This window comes from Bison bison, unplaced genomic scaffold (assembly GCF_000754665.1).
Source record: "Bison bison bison isolate TAMUID 2011002044 unplaced genomic scaffold, Bison_UMD1.0 scf7180017864092, whole genome shotgun sequence".
In the NCBI taxonomy this organism is placed as follows: domain Eukaryota; kingdom Metazoa; phylum Chordata; class Mammalia; order Artiodactyla; family Bovidae; genus Bison; species Bison bison.
In genome coordinates, this window is record NW_011494664.1 from 954,076 (window position 1) to 963,868 (window position 9,793).

General features: G+C 45.7%; 2 protein-coding genes across 7 annotated transcripts in view; one reads left to right on the forward strand and one right to left on the reverse strand.

Moving 5' to 3' along the window:
* Positions 1 to 2,506, forward strand: part of CCDC158 (coiled-coil domain containing 158) — an 83,038-nt gene extending 80,532 nt beyond the window's left edge. For 4 of the 5 annotated variants that reach the window (XM_010838129.1, XM_010838132.1, XM_010838128.1 and 1 more), the window contains one exon: positions 2,210 to 2,506. In XM_010838129.1, coding sequence (XP_010836431.1) covers positions 2,210 to 2,286 — 77 coding nt within the window. In that variant the 3' untranslated portion in view covers positions 2,287 to 2,506. The remainder of the gene's footprint in view (positions 1 to 2,209) is intronic. The other variant, XM_010838131.1, reaches the window with a different exon arrangement.
* A 2,744-nt stretch (positions 2,507 to 5,250) lies between these two features.
* The window catches only part of STBD1 (starch binding domain 1), a 4,774-nt gene continuing 231 nt past the window's right edge, over positions 5,251 to 9,793 (reverse strand). Inside the window, exons 2-3 of one of the 2 annotated variants that reach the window (XM_010838135.1) lie at positions 9,592 to 9,793; positions 5,251 to 7,098 (exon numbers count right to left, since the gene is read on the reverse strand). In XM_010838135.1, the coding sequence (XP_010836437.1) occupies positions 6,290 to 7,098; positions 9,592 to 9,787 (1,005 nt within the window). In that variant the 5' untranslated portion in view covers positions 9,788 to 9,793 and the 3' untranslated portion in view covers positions 5,251 to 6,289. The remainder of the gene's footprint in view (positions 7,099 to 9,591) is intronic. The other variant, XM_010838134.1, reaches the window with a different exon arrangement.

The window sequence follows — 9,793 nt, forward strand, 5'->3', positions numbered from 1 at the left end:
GGAGAAGGAAATGGCAACCCACTCCAGTGTTCTTGCCTGGAGAATCCCAAGGATGGGGGAGCCTGGTGGGCTGCCGTCTATGGGCTCGCACAGAGTCGGACACGACTGAAGCAACTTAGCAGCAGCAGCGAGCATAAGGTGGCAGTTAATAGCCAGAAAACAAAACAACAGTATTTACCCTTATAGAAGATTTAAATTACCATGGGCAGACTGTGCCACCCAATGAATCACTAAATAAATAAAGATAAACTATGTCTAAATGTGGACTTCCATACGTCTACATAAACTAGAGCTATTTGAACAAGAAATTGTTGTACTCTGCAGATGATAGACAACTTCTGGGACATGAATTCTAAGTGGATGTTCCCATGAATTCAGGAGGCTATCATGTTTTATGATTTCCTGATATAAATCCATGAATCCAGGAGACTTTGTCAGAGAGAAATTATTTTTGGAGTATACATGTTATTCTTATTTCATCTCTAGAAAATAATACAATCTTGCCAGATGGAAAATAATAACTTTCAAAAAATCATTTAAAAATAAATTTAACCTTATTATAATAATAGTTGTTATTAGCATTTATTGAGCAGTTATCAGCTGTGTGCCAGGCGCTGTGTGCCAGGCCCTGTATGCAGCGTCTTGTCTGTGAGCTTCACAACACTGGGAGGTGCATGCTAATATCTTGTCATTTGGTAATGAGGAAGCTGAAGATCACAGTCAGTCAATAAGTTCGAAGTCACACAATGAGTAGTGGAGCTGGGAATTGATCTCTGCAATTTTTGACTCCAAAATCCACATTTTTAACATACTAAAAGCTAAATTGTTACTAAAGAAAATCAACAAATTCTTTTTGATAACTCCAGGTGTCTGTGTATATAAACATAAAAACATTTGATTTTAAGTTTATCATAACTTTTTAGAGGAAGATTCATTATCTTATTGGCCCCATTTTTATTCACACTTTGACTTATATTTCTGACTATCTGACTAATCCTACCATGTAATAATCCAAATGGAAAACATGTCATATTTGTTAAATTTTTTTCTAATCTTTTTATTGGATGCATTGTCTGGATGACATGTCTCTTGGAAATTATGAAACATATTTTGGAGAGAATGTGGGGAACATTTATCAAAATTGGAAGTACATGTATTCTCTGACCCAGAAACTCCACTTCCAGCAATTTATTCTGCAAGAAAAGTTGCACACACAAAAGTCTGTTTACAGAAGTATTTCCTATAGCATTGTTTATAAGCAAAAATAAGGAAGCAACTTTAAAAAGTTTATTTATTAACATGTTGGTACATCCACACAATGTAATACTGTGCTGTCATAACAAAACATGAGCTGAACTGGAAAGATATTGACATTTTAAGTGAATGAAAGCAAGCTGCAGAACGATTTATACCACATTTCCATTTTTGTAAAGAAGACTTCTGTCTGTGTGTGTGTGCATATGTACTTGTGAAGATATTCATTAAAATGTTTATAGTGATGACCTCTTGCCTGGAAAATCCCATGGACGGAGGAGCCTGGTAAGCTCCAGTCCACGGGGTCATTAAGAGTCGGACAAGACTGAGTGACTTCACTTTCACTTTTCACTTTCATGCATTGGAGAAGGAAATGGCAACCCACTCCAGTGTTCTTGCCTGGAGAATCCCAGGGACAGGGGAGCCTGGTGGGCTGCCGTCTATGGGGTCATACAGAGTCGGACACGACTGAAGTGACTTAGCAGCAGCAGGGAGAAGGAGGTTCAATACACTGAGGGAATAAAAACAATGATTTTTATCTCTCTATGTACCCTTCTGAGGTGTTCAAATTATTAACAATTAGTATGTATTACTTCTGTAACAATAATTATCATGTTATTATTTATTTGGCCACACAGTGCTGCTTCCCTGACCAGGAATTGAACCCATACCCTTGGCAGTGAACGCGCAGCATCCTAACCATTGGACCATCAGGGAATTCCCTATCATGTTCATTGAAAACAACTAAAAGAGCAAAGATTTACCCTCAGCTCTGTTTCATAATTAAAGTCTTTTTTAAAAATGTGCTACTTTGCAGTTTTTAAGAACTTTTTGAGCTCAGCATGTATCTTTTCTATGGTAACAAGCTGACCTTTTAAGAAATACATAATAGAAGTATGTATTTAAAGCCTGAGTATATGTTGCTTTTCTAACATTGTTTTATCAACATTTTCAGCAATGTCTTCAATGATCAGAAATCAAGAAAAGAGAATACAGAAAGTGAAAGACCAGGAAAAAATGTTACTAAAATGATACATTGCTTGCCTATTCTTTACAGAGAGATGATGCCCGATTAATTGTGGTGTTACTTATAATTAATGCCCTGTGTACTTTTTTCTTTTTATGTGAAAATTTAATAAAAGATATCCTATCCTGTCCTGTAAGCTCTATTTTAAAATAAACTATTCTTGAATGCTCTCTTAGTAAAACTTAAAGCGGTACTAGCTAGATGTGAATGTATCTTACAGGTATCAATCCATGCTAATACCAGTATGTTGGAATAATTGCGTTTTTTTTTATAAATTATTATCTTTATAGGTGCTGAGACAATAGTCTTTTTTTTTTTCAGCTTTACATGAAAGTAAAAGATGGGGTATAATGTCCAGACTGGAGAACTCAATGGCACCCCACTCCAGTACTCTTGCCTGGAAAATCCCATGGACGGAGGAGCCTGGTGGGCTGCAGTCCATGGGGTTGCGAAGAGTTGGACACGACTGAACAACTTCACTTTCACTTTTCACTTTCCCGCATTGGAAAAGGAAATGGCAACCCACTCCAGTGTTCTTGCCTGGAGAATCCCAGGGACGGCAGAGCCTGGTGGGCTGCCGTCTGTGGGCTCGCACAGAGTCGGACACAACTGAAGTGACTTAGCAGTAGCAGCAGCAATGCCCAGACAGAAGGACAAACTCCAAGGTCTTGACCGGATTCCTTCTGTGACCCTGAACTCAGTGTTCTGTCAATATCAGTGAGTGTTATCACAGAACAGAACACTGGGGCCTGTAATCAAAACTTTTGGAGAAGTTTCTCTTTTTGCATATTAATAACTAGAGGGAAAGAGATAAAAGACTCGCTATTCTTCAGCCAGTGGGTAACTTCTGTAGATCAAATGGATTCAGTCTGCCCTAAGTAGTGTTTCATAAATGAGTGGGGTTTGTATGTGAAATACTTTGCAACACCAATACCCAGTTCTCTGTGGACACCAACTAGTGTCTGTGAGTCAATTCAATTCTGACACTAACTACCTGGAGTTAGTGTCCTATTCTACAGACTTAAGAGCCCAGGCCTTTGGCTAGGGCTTCCCAGCTGGCCCAGCAATAAAGAATCCGCCTGCCAATGCAGGAAATGTGAGTTCGATCCATGGATCAGGAAGATGCCCTGGAGAAAGAAATGGCAACCCACTCCAGTATTCTTGCCTGGGAAATTCCATGGACAGAGGACCCTGGTGGGCTACAGTCCATGGGGTTGCAGAAGAGTTGAACACAGCGACTAACCAACAACAACCCACAAGACGGCCCCTGCTTTATCGCAAGTCCTGGGCCACCTGTAGTTTTTGACTGGCTATAAATTGGGGAGTTCCCACATCCCCCTCTAAAGTTTCAATAATTTGCTAGAACTGATCACAGAAGTCAGGAAAGTGCTTAACTATTATGGTTTATTATAAAGGAGTAACTCAGGAACAGGCAAACGACAGGTGCACAGAGCAAGACATGGATGGGGGTGTGCCCTCTCAGGGCTCCCAGCCCCTTGATGGATCCTCCCACCCAGAAGCTCATTAAGTGCCATCATTCAAGAGTGTCTCCAGAGCTTCATTTCCAGCCCCCCTCCCCAGCCTGGAGATTGGTATGTGGGGCTGGAAGTGGCAAGCCTGCGGTCCCACTTGGTCTTGTGGCCAGCCCTGACCTGAGGCTGTCTAGGGGCCCCACCTAAGTCACCTCACTAGCAGAAACTCAGGCATGGTCTAAGGGGCCTCATAATGAATAACAGAAGATACTACCATCTCGGGAAATTGTCACGAACAAAGACCAAATGTATTATACTATAGGATGGGAACCCAATGAAAGACCAGAACAAATACAAAAATGTTTCAACAGAAACAATTCACAGAAGCCAGCCTGTCCAAAAAAAGAGCCTGTGTTCCCCTTCCCCAGTACAGACGTCCCTGAGAAACTGCGGCCCTGCTAATGGTTCTGTTTCCAGCAAACCCCCCACCCCCTGGCTCCAATCTACATCTAACTGCCTGACCGGGTCTCACTAATGACACCAGGACACAGCCGTCTGGGGCACCTTCTGGCCCCGAGTTCTAGTGGAGTCTTTTATTTCCCTTTCCACGAACTGGTTACAGAGGAGAGAGAGGTCCTAGGGGACAGACGGGAGCCGCAGGACAGAGGCCTGGGTGACGATCTGCAGGGAAAGCGGCCTCCGGCCAGGAGCGCCCACTGCTGTTTAGTGAGCTGGGAGTAAGCGCCATGCGGCCTGTGACAGCAGGTGATGCTCGGCCAAATGCGTGCAGATGCCAGGCCTTCCCACCGCCCTCCCACTTCTCCCTCTAAGCACATCTGATTTTAAATGAGTTTCAAAAATGTAAAATTTAGTATTAATATGTATCTCTTAAATCAACTGGCTTTACTGAAAGATTTTTACTTCATCAGATAAAATGATAGCTAGTGACAGAACTCTCAACAGGTTTTTACTATAAATTGTGCTACCTTTAACTTTACCTAATAGAAACGCTTTATTCTGTGTAGTAAAGGTCAGTGTCTTCTGAAGACCTGACTGGAAGGAATATAAAATTCCATTATGAAGTTTGTAAAAAAAAACAAAAACATATATATATGTGTGTGTGTGTGTGTGAATTAAAGCAAAAGTATTCTGAGCCAAAAAAGTTACTGAAGCACTTTCTCACACTATTTTCAGTTGAGTTTATGCTCTTCTTAGCAAAGACCATCCAGGATTAAATGTTGTTTTGCCAATAAATATTACACTTAATAAAAAGTTGTTTTAACATAGAATTTTCAAGTACAGGCATGTATAATATCCTCCCAAACAAAGGCAAAGTTTTTTAAAAGAAATATTCTAAAACTTTAAAGGGAAGAGAACAGTGTATATGCCTCTTGATGTTTGCTTTTTTTCCCTGTGTCATTAGTGAAGAAAAATATTAGTATTTTATTTTATATCTAAGCAGTTATGGTACTAAGGCTTATACAAATAATTCAGACATTTAATAAAGATACTAAACTCAGGTTTTATTATTTTTTTTTCAGTTATAATGGCAAAGTTTAAAAGGTTGTTTCTTCCCAGGGCAAAGAAGTATTTCTGTATCACTCTCCTGTTACAGTTTCGTTCCCCAAGATTGTCACCAACATGGAGAGGGAAGACAGTGAAATGATTGCTGTGGGACCATCCATCTGTGAGCCCAAATTTGCTGTGAGACGAGCAGCAGTGGGGCAAGACGGTCCTCCAAAGGCCCTTCCAGGAAATGATGGGGCGCCCCACCCTCCAGTGGCCTGTGCCGTAGCCCCCAGCCCTCTAAGAGGCATCAATCAGGCCACCTTGCTCAGCATCCACCATAACCCCCTTCCTGTTCTCTTTCCTCTTGGACTGCTCCCAGTAACAGACTCTGATTAGGCCCCTGTTTCTACACCAGCCTTTGATCATTAAGACAAAAACATACTTGCTACTGTCAAACCATACGTGGCAAGTAAAATCAAGCAAAAAAAAAAAAAAAAAAACATTGGGAAGTCTTAACGCAATGCTTCATATCCTGGCTAATCACATCTAGTGACCACACATTTTCTCATCACAGTTCCATATGGTGCTAATGATTTTTAAATATAAAATGTGTAAGAGAGCATTTATTTCTCCAGCTGCACCAGTAGGAAATCTGCCCTTTTTGAATAAGGCTTGTTTTACTCCCCTGGTCTAAGAATCACTGAAAGGCTCAAGTCTAAACCCTGCACAGTTAAATTGGTTTCTGTGCTCCCTGACCACTGCGCACTTAGCCAAGCCACTCCCCAAGACGACCAAGCCCTAAAGTAATGATGGATCAGCATAAATCCATCCAGCAATGCCACAGGAAATGCCATGCTCACTGGAAGCACTATCTACACATTAGACAAAAGCCACTAGCAAATTTGAAACAAGTCTGAGGGGTTAGATTTGAAGTTACATTTCCTTTATTTTAAACTATTCCAGGTGCTGCACGACCTTAGCCCCTTCCATGTTCTCCTGTAGCCCCTCGGCCGTTTGTCAAAGCGATTCAGTGAATCCCCCACCACCTGTGAACCACTTTATCCTCATGACCAGTCTCCAAGAATCTATTGCTGCATTCTTCCCAACGAGCAACTTCTCCGTTCTCTACCACCACAAACTTCCACTCCACCACCGTGTCTGCCGGCAGGGACACAGAACGAGACCAGAACCCATCCCTGCTACACTGGAGTGGGATGTAAGTGTTCCATCTCCCAAGACTCTCGTGGTCTCCAGTTACGGCAATGAACTGCACACCAGCACTTGTGATATAATGGACCTGGAACCTGACACTAACTTGACGACACTCTTTCTGACCTCTTGCTTCCACCAGCATGCTTCTGTCCCAGTCCTTTCCCTGCTTAGAGCTTAACACTGGAGACCCAAGACCGTCACCCAAACCAACATCTCCCCAGGACGAGTGCCGGGACACCATCTCCCAGTCCTCATGGTTAGCCCGGGTCTGACTGTCCGGCTCTGCAGGGCTCACTTCTTTCGCTCTGCCCAGGAGCAGGTTGCTGGAGGGAAACTTCTCTGCCAAACATGGAACTGCTTTGGAAGGTGTCTCTTGGCCTTTTTGCAATCCCCGTTCTCCCATAGGAGATCCAAGGCTTTCGTGTCTTGAAATGTCAGAGTTACCAGTCTCAGAGGTAGTTAGAGATTCTGTGTCTGGAAATGGGCCAGAAGGAACATGCACTCTTGAACTGTCAGGGTTACCAGCTTCTCCAGAAGGACTCTGCTGTCTCCATGCTGCTCCCGGCAGGTCACTGGGACCTTTGGTCTCAGAAACCAAACATCCATTGCTTTCTTGAAGATGCTCTTAAAAAAAACAAAAGGAAAAATGTAATAGTGTTTGGGCAGTTCAGTAAGTTAGGTTGAGGAAATAGGTTTAGTTATTAAAGACTCCACTACTAATCTATCTGCAGTTCACAAAATTTGTCTCTATTAAAATCAACTAATTACCTAGTGTGTTCCTAGCGTCGTGCTCTAAGAACACACATATCCAATAATAAGGGGCTTCCCTGGTGGCTCAGATGGTAAAGAATCTGCCTGCAATGCAGGAGACCCAGATTCAATCCCTGGGTGAGGAAGATGCCCTGGAGGAGGGCATGGCAACCCACTCCAGTATTCTTGCCTGAAGAATCCCTTGGACAGAGGAACCTGGCAGGCTACAGTCCACTGGGGTCACAAAGAATCAGACATGACTGAGCGACTAGGCAAAGCACATCCAATAATGAAAGGCATATCCAGGAGTGCCAGCGTACCAGCACAAGAGTGTAAACAAGGTGGCAAGCTGTAGAGGCGGACGTGTAACCCTGTCATGGTCCTGGATCTCTGCAGTGCAAGCCATACTGGCATGCAATCAAGTCATTTGGCTCCTATCATCAAAAAATGCTGTCCAGCCTGTGTGATGAAGAGCTACACAGTTACCCTGCAAACCAGAAGAGCACGCCTTCCCTCCCAGGGACTGTGTGTGGGTCAGGCATCGGTGGTCACAGTGTGGACAGGCCAGCAGCAGCTGTCACTCTGGCAGAATATGAAGGACAGCAGTGCATCCCTGGGCAAGGGGTGGAGGTGGGGGGACAGGGCTGGATTCTCCTTGCCAGCGCCGTGTGCATTGGGAGCCTCTTCAACAAAACACAGGCTATTGAGTTAAAGTAACTTCCCTGGTGGCTCAGAAGGTAAAGAATCTGCCTGCAATGTGGTAGCTGCTGCTGCTGCTAAGTCGCTTTAGTCGTATCCAACTCTGTGCAACCCCACAGACAGCAGCCCACCAGGCTCCTCTGTCCCTGGGATTCTCCTGGCAAGAATACTGGAGTGAGTTGCCATTTCCTTCTCCAATGCATGAAAGTTAAAAATGAAAGTGAAGGCCCTCAGTCACGTCCAACTCTTCGAGACCCCATGGACTGTAGCCTACCAAGCTCCTCCGTCCATGGGATTTTCCAGGCAAGAGTACTGCAGTGGGTTGCCATTGCCTTCTCCAACAATGTGGTAGACCCAAGTTCAATCCCTGAGTTGGCAAAGGAAATGGCAACCCACTCCAGTATTCTTGCCTAGGAAGTCCCATGGACAGAGAAGGCTGGCTGGCTGGCTACAGTCCATGGGTGTCACAAAGAGTCGGACACGACTGAGGGACTAACACTTTAACTGGAAACTCAGCTTACTTCTTGGCCACCTCATTGATAGTCCACATAGCTCCCTACAAGATCTCCAGAGCCATTCAATCAGTATAGATGGGGGATGGGAATGGGAAGAGGGAGATCTTGTTTAATTGTCACTTTTTAATGTGGGGTTGGAAGTGAGGCATAAACAAAAATTACTCTGAATTCCCAATCTCTCCACCTGAAACAGGAAGCTGGCTTTCAGGGAAAAGAAGACCAATGAGACAGAGAGGCAGATTTATCAAGTGGCTACACACGAACACCACGCCACTAAAAATAAAGTTTACAGATGTCATTTTCACTAGGCTGGAATCCAGGGATGGGCAGCTTGCCAAGGGAGGGCGCTGGAAGGTAAGTTTTTCTGCCGAGTCTCTTATTTGCCCAGCACATGGGGTCTAAAGCGTTGACGTCTGAACCTAGATGTCAATTCTGTTCCTCGGAGTTGGGGCCGCTACTAAGTGTGCCTCTTCCCTGGGGTTTTAGACAATCGTGCCCTGCTCCGGTGAGCATGGGGGAGAGCCGACAGCTCCGAAATCTGCTGCCAGCGAGCCGCCCCAGGGTTTTAGCTGAGGCCTTCATGGCCAGACTCCAGCCTGAACTTTGCCTCCCTGAGAGAGGCGTCCAGAGAGCGGGGGTGGTCATTGCTCCGGTGTTCCCAAACGCGGTTCTTCCCTGAGGTGAGGGATAGGAGGACATGAGGCTATGGCATTGGGACTGAGACGAGACAGTGTCCCTGCTCGGACAGACGCGGGAGGGTGGGAGGATCTCAACCCTAAGCACCCCTTTCCGAAGGCCCGGAAGGGGCGCCGCCGCTGCAGCCGTCTGCACTGCACCAAGCGCCGCCGACCGGAGGAGCCCATCCCCGCCGGAGGAGCAGGGGCAGGAGCCAAGGGCAGCGACTCGGCGGGGCGCGCCCCTTGACGAACCGTCTGGGCATCTTCAGGGCCTCGGCGGGGGCGAGCACCCCGCTCGGAGCGTGCGCACCAGCCGGGGAAAATGCGGAGCGCGGCGAGGGTCGCGTTCAGAGTAGAGGAAGCTAGTCCCCGGGAAAGGATTGCTAGGAAAGCTCCAGGTGGATCCCTCCCGCTCCCCCGAGGAACTTCAAAGCCCCCTGGCAGATCTGCCCAGGAGACACAAGGAGGAAGAATACCTGGTTTGGCAGAAGGTCCGGGGCTCAGTCCGCCGCGGCCACCGCCCTGATCTCCGCCCGGAGCCACAGCCTCCCTTGGGGGGGCGTCCTTCCTCTGCTCCGCATTCCCCTCCTTTCCCGAGTCCCGCAGCAGCCAAACGAAAAGCGCTCCGGCCAGACCCCCTCCGACCAGCAGGGCGGACCAGACGGCGCCCATGACTGA